We start from the raw sequence: 24,834 nt of genomic DNA, 5'->3' as shown, positions 1-24,834 counted from the left end.
TTGAGGTCATGGGAACTTGTCTCCTTGGGGACCGCACACGTTTCGGGAGTCTCTTTGGCCTCCTGATTGTTCAGGATGACCCACTTCACAGTGCCTCCTCCACAGGCCTCTCAAATGTGGCCTCAGAGCTGTATCAGTTCCTTTTGTAGTATGTGGTCTGTCTCTAGAAATTAAGTATTCTTCTTGGGAAGATCTGAATTATGGATGACTCCTCGCTTGAGGAGGCACAGATCAATACAACAGAAGAGTTAGACTTTACATCAATTAAGAAGATATTTTAAAACCTATAGTTAGTTCTCTGCAGGGCATTGTGAAAACGCATCAAATTAAGATACGATTGCTCCCTACGAGCTTAGATTTTAGTGAGAAGCATTATTCATAGAACTTCTGTTTCCTGTGGGGAGCTCCGGGTCCTTCACATCTATAACCCCAGGACATTTGATGGTAATAGGAGCTGTTCTTAATGCACATTAATGTTGACTTAGTGACCCCGTGTCAGGGAATAGGTGCTGTGAGTGGTGTTACTTTACTGGGTTGTCTTCCTAATACCTTAGAAAGGGAGAATGGGGTAAATGTTAGAAACAGATTTTCTAGAACAGGAGGACAAGAGGGATGGTGATGCTACCACCCTGTATTTAGACCATAAGTCTTCCGGTGCTGGGCCCACGTCTCTGTTGTCACAGAATTCATGGGGGAAGGGGGACTGACTTTGGCTTCCAGTGGTTGTTATTTCAAATCATTCGAAATAGAGCAAGTGTGAATTTAAATAAAAATATTACTAGGAGGCACCTGGGTGGCTCAGTGGGTTAAAGCCTCTGCCTTCGGCTCGGGTCATAATTCCAGGGTCCTGAGATTGAGCCCACATCGGGCTCTCTGCTCGGCAGGGAGCCTGCTTCCTCCTCTCTCTCTGCCTGCTTGTGATCTCTGTCTGTCAAAAAAACAAATAAAATCTTAAAAAAAAAAAAAAAATCACTAGATTGCTGCCTCTGCCGAGTGAATGCCCAGATGGGCTAGGACTCTGGGTATGTGAGGTCTCTGGAAGAAGGAGTAATTTTTTAAGACCATGAAATTGCCTGCAGTTCTGAGCAAAATACTGGAGAGACTTTGTAAACCACAGTTTATCTCTTTCATTAGAATTCTTAGCTTTCTTCATGCTCTTTTCTGTAAATGCAAATACAAAAGGACATAATCTTGCCCATCTCTGGTACTTTTTGTCTCCAGTAGTGATCTTCCACTTCCCTCTGGGTTTCACGCTTACGTCCCTGGAGTGACTGAAAATGATTCAGATGTAATTAACCTGGGAGAGGGGCTTTCACGGAATAGAAACTAAATGTTATCAACTTTATTATTGCCTGTGTTAAAATAATTAAACCTCAATGTGTTTTTTTGGGCAGAAGAGTGGCTTTTTAATTTATATGGGGAAGTACCTATTACTTCCCCATATAATTGAATTAGCTTTAAAAATATTAATTTCTGGGCACCTGAGTGGCCCGGTCAGTTAAGCGTCTGCCTTTGGCTCAGGTCATGATCTCAGGGTCCCAGGATTGAGCCCTGCTCAGGGGGGAGCCTGCTTCTCCCTTTGCTTTTGCCCCTCCCCTTGCCCATGCTCTCTTTCTCTCAAATAAATGAATAAAATCTTTTTAAAAATATTAATTTCCAGAGATCTTATGATTCTGTAATACTGAGACCAACTGGCTGTGGACACCATCTTGTTGTCATTTCAGCCGCTGCCAAATTACACAGTCCATTTCTCTGTTTCCTCAGTACCTGGCACTGTGTCTGTCACAGAGGGTACTTAATAGAAATTAATGAAGGAGAGTTATTATCTAGCGAAATGTCACAGAGTAGCCACGAAATTCTGAATCATCCAGAAGTACACACTTTGGTTCTACGTGCTGCATTTCCTAAGGCAGGAAAGAGGACTGAAGTCCCTGAGCTTTTATTGGAGTTAATGTTGCCGAACGCTGCTGATATGAACAGATAAATTAATAACTGGCTGAAAGCTACCTTCTGGAATGTTCTAGTTAAGAGGTGTTTTTGTCCTCATTCATTCCGTGTTTTCTTCTCTCTGAATATTGGCTGTGCTGCCTTGGGTGCTTGCTGTCCTTCTCACGGCGTGGAGCAGATGATTGACAGAATATGTGTGAAAGTACAGGACCATCTCAACTCCTTACGAAACTGTGCGGGAGACGCTGTCCAGGAAGACTTAAAGTCAGCAGAGAGGCTCATGCGTGATGCGAAGAATTCTAAAACGGTGAGTTTCACTTCAGGCTACGGGAAAGTCTTGTGTAATAAAAAGCTTGTTTAAACTTCAGTTCTACAAACGAGGTCCAACTGTTTCTAGCTTTCTACCCAATGTCAAGGTGACTGACAAGTGGCAGAGTGAGGGGAGTTCCTCTTTGCCTCCTTTCTGTTCCCTGGGCTAATTACCAGTCATCAAAACACGGAATAAGAAGTAGGGGCCCCTGTGCTGACAAGGGTTGTCATCGGGTCCTGAAGAGCTAAGGGGTAGAGTTGTAGTTTACACGAGCAACAGCTCACTTGAGAGTATTCTTCTTCTAAGCTGATAGGGTGAAACTCCCCCCTGTCACCTCTAAAAGGAAACTTCTTTCAAATTGGGATTTGGTCCCCAAAGTCTGGCTTCATGGAGAAAAGACTGAGGGTCGGCGGGGCAGGGCTGGCCAGAGAGCCTGGGGCCTGGGCCTGGCTCTGCTCTTGGACTCACATAGCCCTCGAGTATTGTCAGGAGGACGATCATGAGCCTTAGTCAAATACCTTCATTCTGCAGAGGAAGATGGGAAGGTAACGTACTGATCCTGAACTCTACAGTTTACGCATCTGTATGAAGCTTTTGATCAAGACCAGAGCCTCTCTCATAATGTTTCTTACCCTTTTCACTAACTCCACAGTGACTCCGGTACTTAGTTACATAGTTACCGAGAGGTTATTTGTGTTTTTATTACAGTTGTTACCAAACTTGTACCACGTCGGTGGTGCGTCCTGGGTGGGGGCCAGTGGCTTGTCGTTCGGTCCCATTCAAGAAACTCTGGAGTCCATGGCTGGAGAAGTGACAAGAGTCGTAGATGAGCAACTGAAGGTGTGTGCAGTTTCCGTTATTTTGGAGCGGGAAGTCGCTAGGAGAGCTGTGTGTGACGGCATTTCTTACCGTAGCGACTTCTGTGGTTGCAATTTGTATATGTGTGCGCTCACCTACCCCACAGGCACTGGTAGTAACACTGGATCTGTCTGAACTTTGTGTACAAATGTGGGAGTAACTTCTTACCTAATGAGAGCAAGTCAAACCGAGAAAATTGATACTCTTGATGGAAAAATCTTTAAATGCACTTTACAAGGTGCCATTGATAAGCAAATGATGGATTTCCACTTACGAGACAGGAAGAGAAGGCTGTTCTAGGGAAAAAATATCTTCTGGCATCACATCTGATTTAGAGAATGGCCCGGAGGACAGGAGCCCCATTGACGGTAACTGGAAGCTGATGCTACAGAGGGCCTCCGGCTGGGTGAGTGGGTAACGAACGGTCCTCATGAGAAGCTGGTTGAAGGACAAGGACAGGGATTTAGATGAAGCAACAAGGAACCCAAGTTGCAGAGACTCGTCCACAGGCTCCCTGACTGGGGAAGAAAAAAAATTCTCTGAAATGTAACCTGAGACTAGATTTTTCCTAAGGTTACTTGAAAACACAACTACACAGAGAAATTGTACCTGCAGAAGGTGGTCCTCATTTCTGCTCTGCCTGTTCAAGGATGCCTTAAAAAACCATGTCTCAATTTCTATAGTTATTTGGTCGGTTTTCTCCTGAGAATGAGATTGCTTCAGCTCATGGGGATTGGATGTGGGACTCAGTAATAACTTCACAACATGATAATTACTCTGCTTGTAAATTAAATTAATGAAGGAGAAAATGTTGTGGATTATTTAGAAGTTTAAGCCCCTCTTTATCTTTCTGGGCATGTAACGCAGAGAGAGACTGGAGTGAGTCGTCTTTCTTTTATTTAATGTAGGTGTTTTGCATCCATTGTGAGTAAAGGCGGAGGGGCAGAAGGAGGCCCGTCGGCGCAGAGTTCCACCAGCTCATTTGTTACCTAATGGCACTTGTTTCATCCTCCATGAAGGATACAGTATGTAGGAAGGAAACGATCTTCGTTGCTATTTATTTTTTATTTTAAAAAGGAAACTTAGTCTGTGAAGCATTTAAATAATACTAACAACTGTGAAAGAAAGGAAAGGGAAAAAATCACTTGAAATCCCAGGGATCGCATCCCTCTTAACATTCCAGTGAATTCCCAAATGTTCTGTGTCCAAATGCACGATTGTTCGTATAGACTATAGTGCTTTTTGGATTCGGTACAACGGCATGAGTACAATTCCAGATAAGTGAAAAATCACCATCATTTTAATGGCTACATAGTAGTTCATTGTCTGGATCTGCCAATGTGTTTGGAAACCTCCACTCACCTGTGTGTGTCTCGCCTTTGCTTTCATGCCAAAGGACACTTCCGGTCACCAGATGTGTGAGGCTTCTTCCCCCACCACGTGGTTCTCAGGGACACCAGCTGGGTGTCCGACAACTTCATTCTATTCCAACACTATCTCCCTGGGGAAGGTTCAGACTCCCCCCCCCCCTCCCCCCCACCCAGGTGGAGAGTTCAGTCTCACAGGACTGCCCCCCACCACCACTTCAGACACCAAGGTCAAGTCTAGGTTGCCACCTGTGTTCCTGACTGACGGGCTGTGTCATTAAGTCAGAGGTTCCCACGACACCTATGACACCCTGCTCAGGTGCGACTGATTGACTAGCGCAGCTCACAGAACTCAAGGAAACGCGCTGACCACTTTGTGAAAGGATATGATAAAGGGTACAGACGAACCCTCCAAGGGAAGAGGTGTACCAGGCAAGGTCGTCGGGCAGGGGGAGGGGGCTACCTGTCCTGGAGCGCCCCTTCTCCCACACCTCCAGGTCTTCACCACTCTGCAAACTCTCTGAACGTGTCCTTTTCAGAGTTCTATGGAGGCTTCATCACGTAGTCATGACTGATCGTTAGTTTCATCTTCAGCCCTTCTTCCTTCTCAAGACACACGGGGAGCAGGGCTGAAAATTCTGACCTTCTGAGTGTGGTGTTTGGTCTCTCGGGGACCAGTCCCCAATCAGGAACCATTCAGAAGCCCACCCTGCGTCACCTCGTTAGAACAGACACTCTAGCCTCTGGGATATTACGAGGGTTTTAGGAGCCTAGGTCAGGAATCAGGGTCACAGGCCAGATTTTAGAACTGAAGATGCTTCTAGTGTTTTCTCTCAGGAAATTGCAAGGGTTTCAGGAACTGGGGCCGGAGAGCATTATACATATTTTCTGTTACCTCACAACCGCCATTATTTATGGTCTGATTTCTAATTAATCCAGGTAGGGTAAATGCCAGTAACTGGCGCGTTTCCAGGTCAGATGGGACCTTTTATACTTTCATCTACATCTGCAGCCAGTGTTCCCACTGCCACACCCTCCCCGACCCTACTGTAGTCTTCTGTTCCTATTTGTCAGGTTAGAGGAGTAGAAAAATCTTATTTGGCCTTTGTTTTGTTTTGTTTTGTTTTTAATAGCTAGTATAAGTCAGGTAATTTTATTATCTATTGGCTTTTCTTCTTTCCTAAATTGTATATTCGTATCCATCATCTAATGTTTTCCTCTAAAGTCTCCGTGAGCACTCCTCACGTACTGAGAATTGGCTGGTGTCGAAGTCGGCGTGAAACATCTGGGCTCTTCCCGCGCAGTCGTGGAGGCCCGTGCAGAAAAAAGGGCCAGAAACTGAGAGTCGTTTGGAATGCTGAGCCCCGTGCATGGAGAGAAGCTATTCTGCAGAATCCCACAGTCCTAAGGTGGACTTTATGGGAATGAGAAATAAAACTTCAGTTAAACCAAACCAAACCAAACCAAACACCCCAAATCCAAAACATCAGGGTGGAATATTGCATCAGGAACATCCCTGCCAAACAGCTTCTGACCGAGCAGTCTCCGATCGCACGTGTCCTTCTCCTCTGTGCACCGAGGGGTTCTAGTTGACTGGCCTCCTTCTTGGAAGGGAGTAGAAGGCGGAGGTCTGAAGCAAAAGGCTTTTGAGTTGTTCAAAGCCTGCACTAATGTCAGTCTATTTAGGACCCAAAATATTTTTCTGTAAATAGACATTCCCCACATTTTTTTGAGGCGGGTCTTTCTGACCCCTTGTCAGTATCAGCATGTTCTCCATCAGCGCTTCCTTATTCGCGAACCTCAGAGCCTGCTTCTCTCTGTTCTCATGGCTCTCGGAGGTCCCCGACTCCTCCTTGGCCCATTTTTGTAGTCCCCACTCGCCTGTTTTCTTTACTCTCAGTCCTTTTGAGTTCCAAGTTCCTTTCCCTTTGGGAATGTCTGGCAGGAATCATTGCAAATCTTCAATCACAGCTTCTTAATTAAATGTTACTCATTAATTTCCTTGGAACTGGGAACAATAGACTTCTTTCAACAGACTCTAGGCAGCTCACGTCTTCTCTGTTTCCTTCGGACTTACTAACAAGTGGACATCATTTTACTATTTAAACAAAAAAAAATACCCATTTGTCTATTTTTTAAGATTTTATTTAGTTGAGAAAGAGCAGGGGGAGGAACAGAGAGAGAGAGGGACAGGCGACCCTGTGCTGAGCACAGAGCCTGAGGTGGGGCTTAACCTCATGACCCTGAGATCAGGAGCTAAGCCCAAATCAAGAGCTGGACATTCAATTGACTGAGCCACTGAGGCACCCTAACCATTTGTATATGTATATAGCCTTTCAAGATCTTGATTTTCTTAAAACGATGGAGGAAAAAATGTTTTCATTATAATCCATATTGACTTTCTCACTAAACCATAGTGGTCTTTATTTACTTCATTACTAGTATCTACTTTAGCTTTTTAAAAAAGCCCTTTCTCTGTTTCCCAGGTTCTTTAAAATTAGTATGTTGTACTAGCAGAAGCTAAAGTGGGTGGATTATTTCGTAAAAATTAAGATCTTATTACAATGGTTTTTTAAAAAATGGGACAAGTAGGCCTGAGGTTGTGTCCTGATCTTGCTGTAAGTCAGCTTTCTTTAAGCCACTCAGCTGTGTATCCCCTGTGTCTAGGCACTGTCCTGCATGAAGGTCAGCAGTAAACATTTTGAATATTGGGTAATAATAAGTTCAAATAGCGCTCTGAGACATCTTTCAGAAATACCCTTTCAGAAAAGCAACAGAATGGCCAGGTAAACCAGCCTTCTCAGCAGACTATCTGGAGGAGAAGAAAGCAATTAAATTTGGAGAAATTCCTTCATTGAGAAGAGGCGATATTTTCTCTGGGCTGGTCTGTTTTAGGTGTTTTTAAAAGACAACTCTCTTCCTGTTTTCCCTGTTTTTGATCCTAACATTTATTCCTAGAGTAATAGTAGGTGAATAAGTGAGATTTGAGTGTTTTAACATAAAAGAAACTTTCATTTTTCCCTTTGGGACTTAAATTTTAGAGTGCTTGTTTTGGCCTTGGAAATTCATGATTTCACTCCCGGAACACCCTGTGAAATACTTCACTGGTCAATTTCAGATTTACTAAGGAAATTAGTCCTGAGGGGTGTTGATGGCATTTTAGCAGGTGTTCACTTGGGTTCTCTGAATTTTCTTGTTTCCCTCTACTTATTTCTTCTTTTTTTTTAAAAGATTTTATTTAATTATTTGACAGAGAGAGATCACAAGCAGGCAGAGAGGCAGGCAGAGAGAGAGATGAAGGGAAGCAGGCTCCCCGCTGAGCAGAGAGCCCCATGCGGGACTTGATCCCAGGACCCCGGGATCATGACCTGAGCTGAAGGCAGTGGCTTAACCCACTGAGCCACCCAGGCGTCCCATCCCTCTACTTATTTCTTAAAGCAAATGAAAGACATCAGGCACTTAAGTGCAGAGGTTGTGTTTGCTGGTGGTAGATGGCAGTAAGTGTTGGCTCAAAGCAGAATACGGGGGTGTAGCTGCCAACTTACTTTACAAATGCTATGTAAGTTTTCTGAGTATTGTTAGTTATTTTTACAGTTAGGAGATACCCTCCTAATTAGCATTGGGGAGATACAGGCAAAGTGAAATCTGATGATCGCATTTCCAGTGATCGCATTGCCTGTTCAACTCAAACTGTCTGAAGGTAGGATAACATAGAGTAACAAAAGGAAGTCTGTGTAAGAAAAGTTAAGAAGCACGGTTAGAGTGAGAAAGTGTACCATAAGCCTAGTTTAGATTTCCAGAAGGAAAGGGAGAACAGCAAAAGGTAACAGTTGAGGAGATGAGGGCTGAGGATTTCAGGCACTGATAACCAGAATCTTTGAATTCAGAAAGTCGGGTGAAACCCGTGTCCGATAGATAAAAGCAAATCCATTGTCTAGAACCACATAACAGGAAGTGAAAAGCACTGAGAACAAAGAGAGTGCATTGCAAGGAGCCAGAGGGAGGGGAAAACCATATTACTTTAAAAAGACCGATACTAAGACCGACAAGACAGCTCCCAAATCAACAGAGGGTGGAAGCCAAAGACAATGAAAAGGATATCTTCATGCTTCTGAGAGAACATGGAGTATAAACCAAGAATGATATATCCAATAAAACCTAGTTTTTAAGAATAAAGGTGAAATGAGAACATTTTTATCCAAACAAAAACTGTGATGTTTACTCTAACTAGACTATACTAAATAAACACCTGAAGGATATACTTGGGGCACCTGGGTGGCTCAGTCAGTTGAGCATCCGACTTTTGATTGCGGCTCAGGTGTGATCTCAGGGTAATGAGATCGAGCCCCACATTGGGATCCATATTCAGCGGGGAGTCGAGGATTCTCTCCCTCTGCCCTTTCCCCCTCTCCCTCTCACTGTCTCTCTAAAATAAATAATTCTTTTTAAGAAAAACCATATACTTTGGGACAAAGGAAAAATTATCAGAGAGAGTCTGAGATGCAAGAAAGAATAACAAGCAGGGCAAATGCCGAGTGTGGGCAAAGAGAAACACTGAGTATAATCAACAGTGGTAATGCCCCATTTGTGCTATAAAATTAAGAAGAAAAATAAAGTATTAGAAGCGAGTAGTTAAGTCAATAAGGAATGAGGAAAACCAGTCTAGGGTCCCAGTCATGGTCTGGAAAAGATTTAAGACATTTGCATTAGACCTATATCGTCCAATGTATTCTCTGTTAGCCACTTGTGGTCATTTAAATTTTAGCTCACATCAAATTTTAAAAACTTCCAGCTCGGTTCCTCAGTTGCACTGGCCGTGTTTGAAGTGCTCAATAGCTGTGTCTGACTAGTGGCTCCCTGTTGGTCGCTCTGATCATCTCAGGAAGTTCTGTTGGACAGTGCTGCTTGAGACAGGAAGTAGAGTATCCATGTTAAAATTCTCATGTAACCACTGAAACAGAGGCACTGAACAGGGGTTATACTGTATACCTAGGGGGCATCAGGAAGTATTTGAGATTATTTTGGTTTGTCACAGCCACGGGGATGGGCAGGTGACAATGAACCTAACCATCCTGGAATATAGGATTTAGTCCCACACCAGAGGAATGCTCCTTTCCAGATCTAGTGATACAACAGAAGAGGCATCACTGGAAATAAAACAGATCATTGAATGATCCAATTTACCCGAAATACGTAATTTCAAACAGGTATGCGTCTAATCCTATGGGTCCATGTATATTAGAATAAGTGGATACAATTACAAAGAGAAATTGACAAATTCACTATTGTGGTAGAACTCTTTGAAAATGACTACCAGTAATTGAAGTAAATTTAAGTAAAGTAATGATAGAGAATATTGGATGACATAAACAAAGGGAAATCTATCCCATGCTCATGGATTAGAAGAACCAACATTTTTAAAATGTCCATACTACCCAAAGCAATTTACAGATTTAATGCAATCCCCACAAAAATTCCAACGAAATTTTTCACAGAACTAAAACAAATAATCCTAAAATTTGCATGGAACCACAAAACACCCCAGATAGCCAAAACAGTCATCAGAAAGAAGAACAAAGCTGGAGGTATTACAATCTCAGATTTCAAGATATACTAAAAATCTATAGAGATCAAAACAGTATGGTACTGGCACAAAAATAGATACACAGATCAATGGAACAGGATAGAGAGTCCAGAACTAAACCCACACTTTTATGGTCAATTAATCTATGACAAAGGAGGCAAGAATATACAATAGGGAAAAGACAGGCTCTTCAACAAATAGTGCTGAGAAAACTGGACAGCTACATGCAAAAGAATGAGACTGAACCATTTTCTTAAAACACACACAAAAATCAACTCAAAATGGCTTAAAGACCTACATGTCAAGACCTGAAACCGTAAAACTCCTACAAGAAAGCATAGGCAGAAATTTCTTTGATCAGCCATAGAGACATTTTTCTAGATATGTCTCCTCAGGCAAAAGAAAAGCAAAATTAAACTTTTGGGATTATACCAGAATAAAAAGCTTTTGTACTACAAAGGAAATGACCAACAAAACAAAAAGGCAGTGTACTGAATAGGAAAAGATATTTGCAAATGATGTATCTGATAAGGTGTTAATATCCAAAATATGTAAAGAACTTTTACAAGTCAATGCCAAAAAACAAATAATCTGATTAAAATGGGCAGGGCACCTAAATAGATATTTTTTCCGAGAAGACAGACAGATGGCCAGTAGACACATGAAAAGATGCTGGAAATGCAAATCAAACCTACAATGCAAGTCAAATCTTAAACCTGACACAAGGCTAAAATAAAAAGACAGGAAGTAAGTATGAGTGAGTATGTGGAGAAAATGGAACCCTCGTGCACTGTTGGTGGAAATATAAACTGTGCAGCCACTATGGAAAACAGTATGGGATTCCTCAAAAGTTAAAAATAGAATTACCATACCATCCATTAATTCCACTACTGGGTATTTACCCAAAGAAAACAAAAAAAGATACATCCACCCCTATGCTTACTGCAGCATTATTTACAATGGGCAATATATGGAAGCAGACCAAGTGTCCATCAGGAGATGAATGGATAAAGAAGACATAATATATGTATACAATGGAATATTACTCAGCCACAAAGAAGAATAAGATCTTGCCATTTGCCACAATAGGGTTGGACCTAGAGGGTATAATGCTGAGTGAAATAAGTTAATCAGAAAAATACAAATACCATATGATTTCACTCATATTTAGAATTTAAGAAACAAATTGACAGAAATACAAAATAAACAGAAAAAAAAAACCCTTAAATACAGAGAACAAACTGGTGGTCACCAGAGGGGGGAGGTAAAACAGGTGAAGGAAATTAAGAGTACACTTACCTTATTGAGCACTGAGAAATGTATAGAATTGCTGAATCATCATATTGTACACCTGAAACTAATATACTGTTAATTATACTTCAAAAGAAAAGAATAAAGAAAATAATAATGCATTAAGGAAGTGAACATTTCAGTTTAAATACTAAAAAAAGAATTTTGGAGCAACAGAATTCTTAGTTTTTTTTTTTTTTAAAGATTTTATTTATCTATTTGACAGACACCACAAGTAGGCAGAGAAACAGGCAGAGAGAGGAAGGGAAGTAGGCTTCCTGCTGAGCAGAGAGCCCGATGTGGGGCTCGATCCCAGGACCCTGGGATCATGACCTGAGCCGAAGGCAGAGGATTTAACCCACTGAACTACCCAGGTGCCCCAGAATTCTCAGTTCTGATCAAGTGGACCAGAATAATATTAGTTCTTTTAAGGATACCTGGAATATCTATGAAAAATGCTAAGGAGGTCATAATGAACATCGCAATGATTTTTTAAAAACCATATTCTCTAGTCCCAATTCAAACAAATTAAAACTTAGTAGACAAAATTTGGGCAAAAATCCAATTGTTTACTGATTTTAAAATTACTTTATTTATTTATTTGAGAGAGAGAGAGGGTGCACACATGCATACAAGCACGGGAGGGGCAGAGGGAGAGAACTCTAAACAGGCTCCACACTCAGTGCAGAGCCTGACATGGGGCTCTATCCCACCACCCTGAGATCATGACTTGAGCAGAAATCAAGAGTAGAACAGCCACCAACTGAGCCACCTGGAGTCCCCTAAGAATTACTTATAACCAAAAGGTCAAAGGCAAAAATATGATTTAAATAAGAAAATATTCAGAATTAAATGATAAGTTTAATAGTAATATAAGAACCTCTGAACTTCAGTTAAACTAGTAGGGAGTGAAATACATGGGTTATAAATGCCAATATCAGAGGTGAGGAAAGGCTGGAAACTAATGAGCTAAAGCTAAAAATTAGGAAGGAAGCGTCTTGATGCCTTTAACTTGCTTTCAAATGATCCAGTGAAAGAGAAAAGCATATGTTGCTAATTATTAGCAATTGCTAAGTTTCAGGAAAAGGATATGAATATTATCTCACTCTTTCAACTTTTGTGTAGGTCTGGATTTTTTTTTTTTAATAAATTTGGGGGAAAGATAAAAATCTTTGCTTTAAAATCAGGAAGAAAGCAAAGATGTTTTTTATAATTTCTATTCATTATATTAAAGACTGTAGCCAATGCAATATGACAAGCAAAAGAAATGAAAATTAAAAGGATTAAGAAGGAAGGAAAATTATTCTGATTTGTACATTTTATGATTTTATGATGGTCTATCTAGAAACCCCAAAAGAATCTGCAGGTACATTGTTAGGATTAGTACTATAAAGTTGCTGGAGCTACACCAATATGTAAAAATTGATTGCATTTCTATATGTCAACAAAAACTAGTTCAAAAATATCATTAGAAATAATTAACCTTTTAAATAGCAACAGAAAAATCTAAGGTACCTAAGAATAAATTAAAAAAAAAGATGTTTAACACCTCAGTGATGAAAAATTATAAAACTTGACTGAAGGTCTTTCATGAAAGTCTAAAACAAAGTAAAATATGTGTCAGGCTTATGGATAGAAGAGACATCACAGGATGTCAGTTTTTCCCAAACTCATCTATTATTGGATACAATTCAGTAAAAATTCCAATGGGTTTTTAACAGAACTTGACAAAGCTGATTCTGAATATACGGGAAAGCAGTGCTCAAAAAGAGCTCAGACACTTACGAAGAAAAACAAGATGGTTGACAGTCTTACCCTAGCGTATATTAAGACGTATCATAATTAGGACAGTAATCAAAAGTAGACAAACCAATGCAACAGAAAGAGAGATTAGTAGAGAAAAGATGGACTGTTTAGTACCCACATTTAGTGAGTCCCGGGGCTTGTAAGATTTTTTGGTTTTTTAGAGACTGTTCAAGAAGTGTGCTAAGGGGGCACCTGCGTGGCTCAGTGGGTTAAAGCTTCTGCCTTTGGGTCAGGTCATGATCTCGGTATCCTGGGATTGAGCCCCACATCAGGCTCTCTGCTCTGTGGGGAGCCTGCTTCCTCCTCTCTCTGCCTGCCTCTCTGCCTACTTGTGATCTCTGTCTGCAAATAAATAAATAAATAAATAATTTATTTTTTTTTTTTTTTTTTTTTTTAAGTGTGCTAGGCAATAAAGGGTAGGGTTTCACAATGGCCATCCGGTACAAGTTGTATACCTGCAATCTGGTGCCTTTAGCTCTTGACGAACTTCTAAAATTACATGCTAAGTTTTATACTTATTTTTCTGGATGAGAGTCTCAGAGGGGTTCTTTCACACCCCCAAGTGGTTACAAGGTGCTACATTCTTGATCGTTTTATGACACGTTTAATTTCTGAAGTCTCCACTAGATGCTGTATGGTTACCAAGGAGTGTCATCAAAGCTTGGGGTATAGAGGGCTTAAGGGGAGAAGAGCAAGAAAGTCTGTTCAACAGGTAATACTTGAGCTGAGCTGAGTATGGAGGACGACAGACCATTTATTTTGGCTACAGAGAGGGAAAGAAGGATCCCAGGCCAGGAGAATGGTGTGTGCAAAGCCTGGGGATGGAGCCTGGGCCAACATATGGGAAACTTCAACTGTAATTGAATGGGAATAGCTAGAAGGGGAATACAGAAATAGGACAAGAAATGAAACTAGCAAGCTGAGCAATTACTGGATATTTTGGAGATTTCTATTCTGTGCTAATGAATAATCTTCTGACCTACTTCTGCTTTTGAGGAAGCATATAGGAGTAAATTTAACATGTTTTTGAGGTAGATGTGGTGGACAGGGTTGAAGACTAAAATTTCTGATCTCGTCTGGTACCATCACAATAAAAACTTTGTGAACTGGTGGATTTTGCTGTTGTAGTTACTGTTTAGTGGAGGGTGAGGGGGGGATGAAGTGTGTTACAACTGACCTATTCATGGTAGAAAATGCAGGTGAAATGTTTAGACTGCATTGTATGTACGTATATGTATGTTCTGGATTATGTAGGTGGTTGTACATAAACATTTGATTGAGAATCATTGGAATGTAGGTAGTTATTTGAAACTGTGGGAAGGTTGGGTGTTGGAGAACATGGTTTGGTGTGCGGAAGCCATGGTACTTGGAAGGAGCTTCTGTTCTAGAATCTGAGCTGGGGGCTGGATACCAAGAAGTGGTCAGAGGCTCTATTGTAATTTTTTCTCCCCTTTCTACCAAGCCCATGACCAGAATGTCTACCATGGAAGCCTTGGGTACCATTGACCCAAGGGAACAGGGATGAAAATTGTAAGTTATAAAGAGAGAGGAAAGGGAGGCTCCTCAGAACAATGGGCACGGGCACTAGAAGCGGGTCCCTGGCATAGCAAACTGAAGATCCGAGACCCCATCTCACCTGTTCCGTTAACCAGCTAAGTGAGCTCAAGCAAGTCGCTACTATTCTCCAAGACCCGATTTCCTTAGCTATAAAATGGGTTTGTGAAAACCAGCCTTCACTTAGAAGGTTATTATATGGGTCAAAGGCTACCATGGATGATATTCTTCGGTGGGATAATACAGTATTCTCGTGTTGGTCAGTGGTGGGCTACAGGGGGTGGTAGGGACTCAGTCCAAAGCCTCTGTTGAGTTGAGTGCCAAGGGCAGGCTGAAATTGCTTTGTATAGGGTTGAAGTCATGCATTTATCAATTTGGAAAGCAGAAAGAGGCCAGAGAAATGAATTTGTAGCGAGAATGCAGAGATCTGCATTCCACAGAAATTTCATGTCAGGGTCTACACTGGAGGCCAGGCCTCCCCTCTAGGTGTGAGATTCATTCTAGCTAAATTTGCGCTGTCATGCAGAAGGAACCTTTCTGAAGGTCACAAGCATATGGATGAACTTAACAGAATCCCAATAGCATGCTGGTTCCCGAGGTTTTTCTGATCAGAGTACTGGATGCCACACAGTCTGGACCAGAGTCTGTTTATTCTCATGCCAAAGAGGAAAGTAATTTGTTTTAAACCGATGTATTTGCATTGCTTGCAGCCTTCTTGAAATGATTTGTGAAATCAGTAATTAGCGTTATAATAGGGCCAGAGTGCTGTCAGAAGATGAATTGCTTTTGGAAATTTCTCAGGTAGCTGCCTCCTCCCCGTCCTCCCCGGTTTTCCAGAAGATCTTTATACACATCCTGCTGCTCTACTGCTCATCCCGCAGCAGAATGAGGGGTGTTACTAGTAGGTGGGGGCCTGTATGTGAATACGTGAGCTGACAGAGCACGGGACCGGTCTGCCCGTAACAGGCTTCATTCCTCCTTGTTCTCCCTGTCTAGTGACGGGATCAAGCTGGCTTCCCTACACTGAGATCTTACTGTTGAAAGTAGCATCCTTGGAAACATTCCTAATATGACCTGTGACGGGCTGAATTTTTATCACGGGCTGGGCACCACGCTGAACACTTCAAGTGTTGTAATGTTATTTTATCGTCAGTAATCTCAGGAAGCAAGAACTATTTTATTTGCCATTTTATACAGGAGGAAATTAAAATGGAGAAATCAGCAACAGCCAGTGTCCCTCCATGAGGACTCAGATCTCGGTCTCACGCTAGTGCGTTTTGTGCCCTTGTCCACACTCCCAGCCGTATCCTCTAACTCCCGCAAATGGTCTAACTTCCCCCGCTCACGTTCTTCAGCTTCAAAATGGTGATTACATGAAAAGCACCTCCTCCCCCATCTCACAGGTGTCAGAAGGATAAAAGGTGCAGAAACATTTTGCAAACTCCAGAGTTTTGATTGTTCTCTGTCAAGTGCCCGCTAAATGTTTTTGTCTTGTCATTCATGCTGTGTCTTGTAACAATTATAACTTTACTGAACATTAAAGCTTTCCTTTTAAAAGCATACATCGGTGGGTTTTTCACCACCTATGTTTTGACAGAGCTGTTGAAGGGTTCGATTTGGGGTTTCTGTGATTTGTAAAATCATGCAAGAGTTCACGCTTGATATATGTTCCAGGGGTATCTGGCACTTTCTTTTCTAGCAGCAGAGAGAATAGTCCGGTGCTACCGGTAAGTTGGTGTATAAAGGCTTGATACATGTCTTCTTTCATCTTCTTCTGAGTGCTTTGGTGTTACAAGCAGCCGTCACACCGTGACCCTTCAAATGCCAGCCCAAAGCTCGGCTGGGGCTTCCGGTGATTTAAAGCGATAAATCCAGCGATCAGCCAGCCAGCACTGGTGCCCCAAGAGCAGCTCAGAATTCTTGGTCGTGCTCCGAGACTCTGTGTCCCTGTTCTGGGAGGGCTCAGGGTTCGGTATAACCAGCTCTCAGCTTTCTGCCCTACTCCCATGCTCTGACGTCACCTCTCCCCAACCCCGTGTTCTGACGTCACCTCTCCCCCAGCCCTGTGCTCTGACGTCACCTCTCCCCTCCACTGCATTGCGTTACAGGTGTTGCTGGAGTCCATGGTCGATGCTGCCGAGGACCTTTGTCCCAATGTGATGAAGAAAGCCCACATTCGACAAGACTTGATTCACGCCAGCACTGAAAAGATTTCCATTCCACGGACTTTTGTGAAAAATGTCCTGTTGGAGCAGTCTGGAATCGATATCCTCAACAAAATTAGGTAGGTTTATGACGTTTAAGAAACCGAGGCTCTGCGGCTCCAGGGAACGCAGTCGAGGCAGCCGGGGACACTAGTTACTGTTGGCTATCACCAGGTACAGTGTGTTCGGCATGTCTCAGGGGCAGTAATTGTATATAAACGGAGCTGTGCAGGAACGCCCAGGTTTATACATTTCCAAAACAAGATGACCACAGATAGGCCTGCCTTACTCAGGAGCCTACAGCTCTCTGCTCTTTTAAGTGTTTGATTTTTAATGGTGGGGGAGGGGTGCACCTGTTTGTAATCCCTTTCTTCTCCTGAAGCTTATCTTCCACCTTTAAAAAATTACTAACTTGCAGCTTGCTTTCTGCTACTGTGCTGTTCGGAGCAAGTGCACAGTCTGGAGGTAGGCGAGGAGGCCCACTTAGACCTGGCCGAATTTGCCCCCTGTGTTCTTTGGTGGGTTTGGATACTGGGTACGTGCTGATGCCGCTCTGGTGTGTTGACCTAGGTTTGTGCCTGGTAAAGTTTGGAAGATACCCAAGAATATTGAGAAGGTGTGATCACCAAACAAACTGTGTTTGATTTCCACTAGAAACTCTGTGGGGTGGGGCGGGGGGTGCGCGGTCTGAATAATAGTCCACGAATTCTCAGTGTTTCTCCACTGGGGAGTCAGAGGGCTAGAAACAAAATTTAGAAATATTTTTTAAGTGTCCTCTCTTAACTGTTTGTGGATCTTGGTAGGAATACTTCAGTGTATTAAAAACAACAACAACAAAACAAAACAAATCCCAACTCTTCTCTGAAGAATTGGGAATTGCGTTAACACAGAATGAATAATGTGTAGCTGAATGAGAACCTATGAGAAAAATGAGATTTAAAATAAGCCAACGATGACTACAACTTAGCTATGGAAAGTAGATCGTCGAACTTCGAGGACTGAGGAATCTGCAGCAACGCGACCATCTCGGGTCTAGGGTGCAGCTGTCCCGTGTGTGTGTTGGGGTTTCTAAAAAAAAAAAAAAAAAACTCTAGGGTCAACTCAACTGAACAGTAAGACTTGAGCAATGAAAGGCCTTTTCAAAGATTTGCAGGACCCCATAGAACAATGATTTTATTGACTCGAGCCCAGACTAGGTATGCTTAGTATTTCTGCAACCCGTAGTTTTAGGATTTTTATTGAAGCCCCTGAAGTATTAAGGAAGAAAAAAAATGCATTGGCCACCAACCTTCTGTCCAACTGGATTGGATTACCAATAGATGACACCTTTACTGGAGTCCCAAATTCTGTCAGATACGGTCCCTTCTTTTGAGGATGGGCTCATTCTGGAAAGTGACCAGCAGGTTAGAACTCCTCATGTCAGTGAATCACTTCTGTGTTCATGGAGTCCTTGCTCAGCTTTTTATAATGCGGTACTCGGAGCACATGTGCAATGAAAATACTAACGCCCCCACCTGTGTATACATGCAGACACAGCTGTGCGCCCGCAGGTTCGGGGGAATCCTTCCTTCTCAAAGTCTGCAGTTTGGGAGTTGAATAAGGAAGCACATTCTCCAGTAACAAAATGATAGAACGATCCTGAAGCCTTTTTTTTTTGAGTGCATTTTAAAGGATCTTTTTTCGTGCTACAATTTGTAACAGATAAGCCACCCCTCCCCAACTCAGATGGAAGGGAGGAGAGAAAGAGCGAAATAAATGACTGGTTCTCTAGTTTTATGGGGAAGAAAATTCCCAAACATGCCTAAAAAAATGGGAGGAAGTACCGGTCAAAATTAGATTCCCAGTCCCCCTCCTCTCCTAAACCACCCCTCCTGCCCCAGGTTTGCGGTGGGACCCGGTAATCTGTATTTTTAGTAAGACCCAGGTGAGGGGGCCTGGGTGGCTCCGTTGGTTGGATCACTGCCTTTGGCTCGGGTCATGATCCTGGAGACCTGGGATCGAGTCCCGAATTGGCCTCCCTGCTCAGCGGGGAGTCTGCTTCTCCCTCTGATGCTTCTTCTCATGCTCTCTCTCTCACACACATTCTTTCTCTCTCTCTCAAATAAGTTAATAAAATTAAAAAAAAAAAATAAGACCCAGGTGACTCTTACCAGCAGACACCTCTGGGAAATAATAAAGTAAAGTATTAGATAAGCCCAGTAGCTCCCAAGACCTTGTTTCAGAGACAGGAATTAAAGAAACGCTCTTTTATCTTTAGCCTAGGAAAATTTCTAATGTAGACATCAAAGACTTAGTGCCTCCGTTTTTCCCCTGCCATCCGAAATCTGCCTTGGCAGAAAAATAATCTCAATGCAAATTACTGCCTTTAGGTTAGAAAGGTTTTTCCCTGTTCCACAAATAGACTTTCAACCTTAGCTTTAGGGTTAAATAATTTTATTTTGATAACTCTTTTCCCTGCTCTAAAAACTTGAATAATTCTTGACTTCAAAAGCAGACTCGGGGCGCCTGGGTGGCTCAGTGGGTTAAGCCTCTGTCTTGAGCTCAGTCATGATCTCAGGGCCCTGGGATCGAGCCCTGCATTGGGCTCTTTGCTCAGTGGGGAGCCTGCTTCCCTCTCTCTCTGCCTGCCTCTCTGTCTACTTGTGATCTCTCTCTCTCTTTAAAATAAATAAAATCTTTAAAAATAAAAAAACAGACTGAATTCACGAGGCGATACGGGAGCATGGGTCTGTCTCTCTGCAGCTCACCCTTCAGCTGTGTCATGCGTTCATGTCCGTTTATGGGTACGTGCATTTCGGTAGCATTATTCAGACTAAAGACAACAGGTGGAATTTGAATTCTTGGGAATACCAGATAACTAAAATGCAGACTAAAGTACCAGCTTTCTGACGGAGACCCTCATGGCTTGTTTATTAGTGAAAACCCCAAAACTAACTAGTGGGTTACTTTGTGTCGAGTGTATGCCTTCTTAAGGTCAGACGAGGGACACTGAAGGTGCACATTTGGTAACCTATTCATAAAAGGCAAGAGAGTGGTAAATATGTTAACAGTCGAAGTAAGACAGGGAGTATGGCAGAAGCAGCTCAGTGTGGTACCACCGGATTGGTAAAATGTTTTGTATTTTTTTTTTTAAGGCAGGGGACATGCATATTACAGTAATAACCCAAGTTTAACGATCAGACTAGACTTTCTTATTTTCTCCAGCCCAGGTTTGTTTTCCTTTATGTCAGTGGAGGAATTGTTCCTGCCCACACAGTACATCTGGTTCCCATTCAGTTTTTCTTTATCCAGATGGTTCTCATTTATGCCCCTACATCTTGAGTTTTGAGATCGCGGAGACAGGTTGAAATTGGCCAAGCAGGTCTGTTACCTGTGTGTTTATGGTGGCGTTTAAGGCTCATCTTTGGAAATCCTTAGCCCTGTGCAAATGTTCGATATTCCGTTTTCAAAGACAGAAGCGGAATCACAGTCGACCTTCTCGACATAGCATCAGCGGTGGGTGATGTTTTTTCTTTGCACAAATTAAAATGCTACTGTGTCCTTTTGCCTTTCACGTAGTGAGGTCAAGCTGACAGTGGCCTCCTTCCTGTCTGATCGGATTGTGGACGAAATCCTAGATGCGCTGTCACGCTGCCATCACAAACTGGTGAGTACTGTGCCCATCCGGAGTGGGATTTCTGGCTGGGGCCCTCTGAGACACCAGGCGGCCTCGGAGTTGGGGAGGCAGCTTCTTTCCCACATCTTACTCCTCTGCAGGTTTCTGGGCCACGATCCTACTTTTCCTCTCTGACATTGCTTCTAGACAATTCTAGAACTTGTTAGAATCTCTCCAGAAGGAATGGAAGGGCACAGAAAAGTGATGGTATTGAGAAATTTTGTCATGCATTTATAATGCAGATCAAAGTTTTGCTTAGAAATATTACTGAGACTGAGATCTAAAATTAAGATATTTTAGGTCATTTAACATTTGTATGCATATTTTGTTGCTCTCCGACTCACATCAGAGAATGGACTATTCCTGAAAACATGGGGTGAGGGGAAGGAGATATGTAGAGTCCAAAGAAAGGCCAGAGTCAAGTGGACACATTCTAGGGATTGGTGGCTGCGTGCCCAGCCAGGCCTCTTGGATATAACTGAGGTAAAGAAAGAAATTTCTTTTGTCTAGAGACTGGCTTTATCAAGGTAGAAGACTTCCAATATCACTGCATATATAAAATATATCAGGAATGTCATGTGTTTTCAACTTCAGGAAGTCCCCTGAGGCATCGATGGAGGTTTTATTACTCCTTCTGTCTCATGTCGCAAACATTTTAGCAATGCGATGTGGGTACAGATCTCTCAATCAAGTCTTGACATTTTCCCCAGAGAAAGATTTCAAGTTAACTGTGCAGGCTGGAGATGGCCGGGGTTTATGGCATTGAGTTGTTCGTGATGCCAGTGAACCCCACAATGAGAAAAACGTAACCACTTCTCCGTGAGGCAGACATCATGACTATTTCAGAAAAATACGTAGGCCATCCTCTAAAACCGAGAAGGTAGGACAGGCGTCTCATGCCTGGGAGGAGCTAGAGCTGGCTGACTCACCACCCGGCACCCGTTCCCAACAAGGTCAGGTCAGCAACCAAGAGGAAACACGGAGAAGTTTCTAGAGCAGTTGGAGATGGCCACAAACGCAAACACATGTTATTTCTCCAAAGCTTCATGTTTATTGTATTTTTCCCATATGTCGGTATATGGCAAACCGGAGATATTAAAAACTGGTTCATCACCCCAAAGGTTTTAAGAAGCACTAGCTTCTCGTTTACGGCACAGGAAAGAGCTGTGTTAATGTTTAGAGCTCCCAAGTCAGACTTTTCCTTTTTTTAAATAAGCAGAAACAAAATCAATGGAGCATCCTTTATGGGAACTTGCTCGATAACCCACAGCTTCAGGGTTCCCTCAGAATTCCCCCTTGATATTGAATCAACATGTCTGCCCACAAGCGCCACACCGGATGGCTAAATTGTTCACCTTTTTTGCATTTATCTTTCTTTGAAGAATTTACTCAAAACGTATACTTTAAAAAAAATTTTTTTTAACAATTTAAAAAAGAATTGTGTGGGTGCACTTATGTATTGAACTTTAGTATTCTGATTTGGATTGTAAGAGGAGAGGTTAACTGCTGTGTGAGAGGAATAGTATCTAAAAAATGAAATTTTGTTTTCAAAGACATTCCATTGACGCTAATATATTCCCCAGTTTAAGTTTAGAAGCGTAGCCAGAGGTTCACGGTATTGTCAACTGGTTCTCGTCGTTTCCAAAGAATTAAATCAAAGTTCCTGGTGATGAATCAGCCCGCCACTTGAGTTTATTAATGTCAGCCCCGTTTATTCTACCTCTTATCATTAATGTTTTTAGGTTTACCTAAAGCCTAACAGTGGGAATTAATAAATCCTATCACATACAATATTCACTACCTGAAAACAATGAAAGCTGGACACAATTGCAGTTTTGTTAGCGATTTCCTTCCTTTCAGCCCTTTAAAAACAGGAAAGGTTGGAATCATTTTATTTCCCCTCATTAGATACTGTTAATGCACTAGATGGAGAAAGAAGTTATTTCAGAGGAACGGTGAAATAAAATTAATAAAAAGAACCGTCCTTATTTTCTTTTAGACCAAGTGTTCTTGGTCTTTTACTAAAGGAGGTTTTTAAATTTCTGGCCTAAGACAACCCACCCTCCAAAGGTGCGAAGAGGTAAGTCATTTTAGGGTGAATGCATTAAGCGTTGTCATTGGCCGCAGGCAGAGGGAGTCCCTCGCCGCGCCCCCTTGTGGAAGGGTCCCCCAGAGCTCTGCTAACACGCTCTTCCCTTGCCTCTGGTGCTGGCTCTCCTCCACTCTCCCAGGCGGACCATTTCAGCAGACGCGGCAAGACCCTCGCTCAGCCAGAGACCTTAGAGCTCGAGCTGGCCGAGGAGAAGCCGGCAAAGCGCTCGGTGGTCATGGAGGAGGAGCTCACGGAGATGGAGCGTTTGGAAGATCTGGATACTTGTATGGTAAGACGCGTCCTCCGGTGACGCCGTCACCCCATCGCCACAGGGCTTTGCTACAGTTTTTTTGTTGTTCTTTTTTAAAGCTCTCACCATTACAAACCAGACCCAAACAGAACTCCCCGCCAGAGAGCCTTCTTTCAGAAACGTGTTGCTTACAGAGACCGTTAATGAAGCTGAAGCATCAGGTCCCCGCTAAAGGCTTGTACCTTATTTTGGATTTTTAAGTTCGTAAAACTTCACTTTGTTTCATCTTATTCTAGTCTGTATTCCAGTGTAATCAACATACAGCGTAATATCAGTTTCGGGTGTACAATACAGTGATTCACCACTTCCCTGCATCCCCCAGCGCACAGCCCGACAGGTGTCCTCCTTCATCCCTGTCCCCATGGTCCCCCCCCGCCCCCCCGCCGGTGACCATCAGGGTGTTCTCTAGAGTGAAGAGAATAGGTTGGTTGGTCTTGGTTTGTCTTCCTTGGTTTGTCTCTCTCTCTTTTTTTCCTTTGCTCATTTTTTGGGGGGATTTTTTTTGTTATTGTTTCTTAAAAAGTACCCCCATACCCCCTTCCCAAGGAAAAGTTCTGGAAGTTTCAGTGAGCATACAACCTGGATCTGTGCCTGTGGCTGCAGTGGGAAAAAATTCCTAACTTCATTAGGAGAAATGGATTATTTAACTTCTGAAGGTCATTTGTGACAAAATATTTTCAATTAACCCATTAAAAAGGTGGGGAGGACTCCCCCCCCCCCCCACACACACACGAAATATGTAGGATGACAGTTTCTGTCTTGGTCCTATCATTTTTCTCCCCTCTGGTGCTTTTTTCTGTTTTTAATTTACCCAGTTTTACGGTGTTGCGTTAAATTTGCATTTCCGGTTAGTTCCCTTGACTTCCTGTGCTTTCGAGGATGGAATGTACATCAAGGGCTCACCCAGCAGTAGGCCTTGATTCCTAAATCACTTTCTGGATTTCATGTCGCATATGCATCTGGCCACATACCTGGAGTGTTCAGCGTGTTGATAGGTTTGGTTTCTTTTTTCCCCTCTGAGGATAATTTTACTTAACTTCATATTTCATTATTTTAGAATTTTGTATTAGTAGTATAGTTAACTTCTTACTTTACCATTAAAAACAGTTGTATGTGCCTCTCGATATTTTTATGTTTCACTAAAATAATTCATGTTTTTAGGAATTCCTCATAATCTGAGAGGTGCCGCTGAGACAGTATCTCGGCCACTTTTTTGCCCAAATGTTTCTACATCAGCTAATAATTCTAGTAATTTTTAGATTAAGCCATTGTGAGGAATGATATTTATTTTCAACTTTTAAAACCAAGGACTTGATGTGCCTGCTATTATTTTTCTAGTCCAGAAGAAGAGATCATGCTTTGAGTATTTATAAGCCATTGTTATGTGTTAAAGTCTGTAAATAAAATAATTGAGAATCCTCCAGATAAAACCCTATCATATATATACAAGGAAGCTTACAAAGAAAGCTAGAAATACAGGGGTGCCTGGGTGGCTCAGTGGGTTAAAGCCTCTGCCTTTAGCTCAGGTCTTGATCCCAAGGTCCTAGGATTGAGCCCCGCATCGGGCTCTCTGCTCAGCAGGGAGCCTGCTTCCCTTCCTCTCTCTGTCTACCTATGATCTCTTACTGTCAAATAAATAAAATCTTTAAAAAAAAAAAAAAAGAGGGGCACCTGGGTGGCTCAGTGTGTTAAGCCGCTGCCTTCGGCTCAGGTCATGATCCCAGGGTCCTGGGATCGAGTCCCGTGTCGGGTTCTCTGCTCAGCGGGGAGCCTGCTTTCTCCCCTCTCTCTTTGCCTGCCTCTCTGTCTGCTTGTGATCTCTGTCTGTCAAATAAATAAATAAGATCTTTAAAAAAA

The 24,834-nt window shown here is 42.5% G+C and overlaps 1 protein-coding gene across 8 annotated transcripts in view; it reads left to right on the top strand.

Moving 5' to 3' along the window:
- Positions 1–24,834, top strand: part of CARMIL1 (capping protein regulator and myosin 1 linker 1) — a 298,433-nt gene that overhangs the window by 217,898 nt on the left and 55,701 nt on the right. For all 8 annotated transcript variants that reach the window (XM_059399579.1, XM_059399577.1, XM_059399578.1 and 5 more), the window contains exons 25-29: positions 2,126–2,254; positions 2,966–3,097; positions 16,825–17,000; positions 20,479–20,566; positions 22,807–22,956. In XM_059399579.1, coding sequence (XP_059255562.1) covers positions 2,126–2,254; positions 2,966–3,097; positions 16,825–17,000; positions 20,479–20,566; positions 22,807–22,956 — 675 coding nt within the window. The remainder of the gene's footprint in view (positions 1–2,125; positions 2,255–2,965; positions 3,098–16,824; positions 17,001–20,478; positions 20,567–22,806; positions 22,957–24,834) is intronic.

This window comes from Mustela nigripes, chromosome 5 (assembly GCF_022355385.1).
Source record: "Mustela nigripes isolate SB6536 chromosome 5, MUSNIG.SB6536, whole genome shotgun sequence".
Taxonomy (NCBI): Eukaryota; Metazoa; Chordata; class Mammalia; order Carnivora; family Mustelidae; genus Mustela; species Mustela nigripes.
Note: the sequence above shows the minus strand (reverse complement) of the source record. Positions and strands in the feature narration are given on the sequence as shown.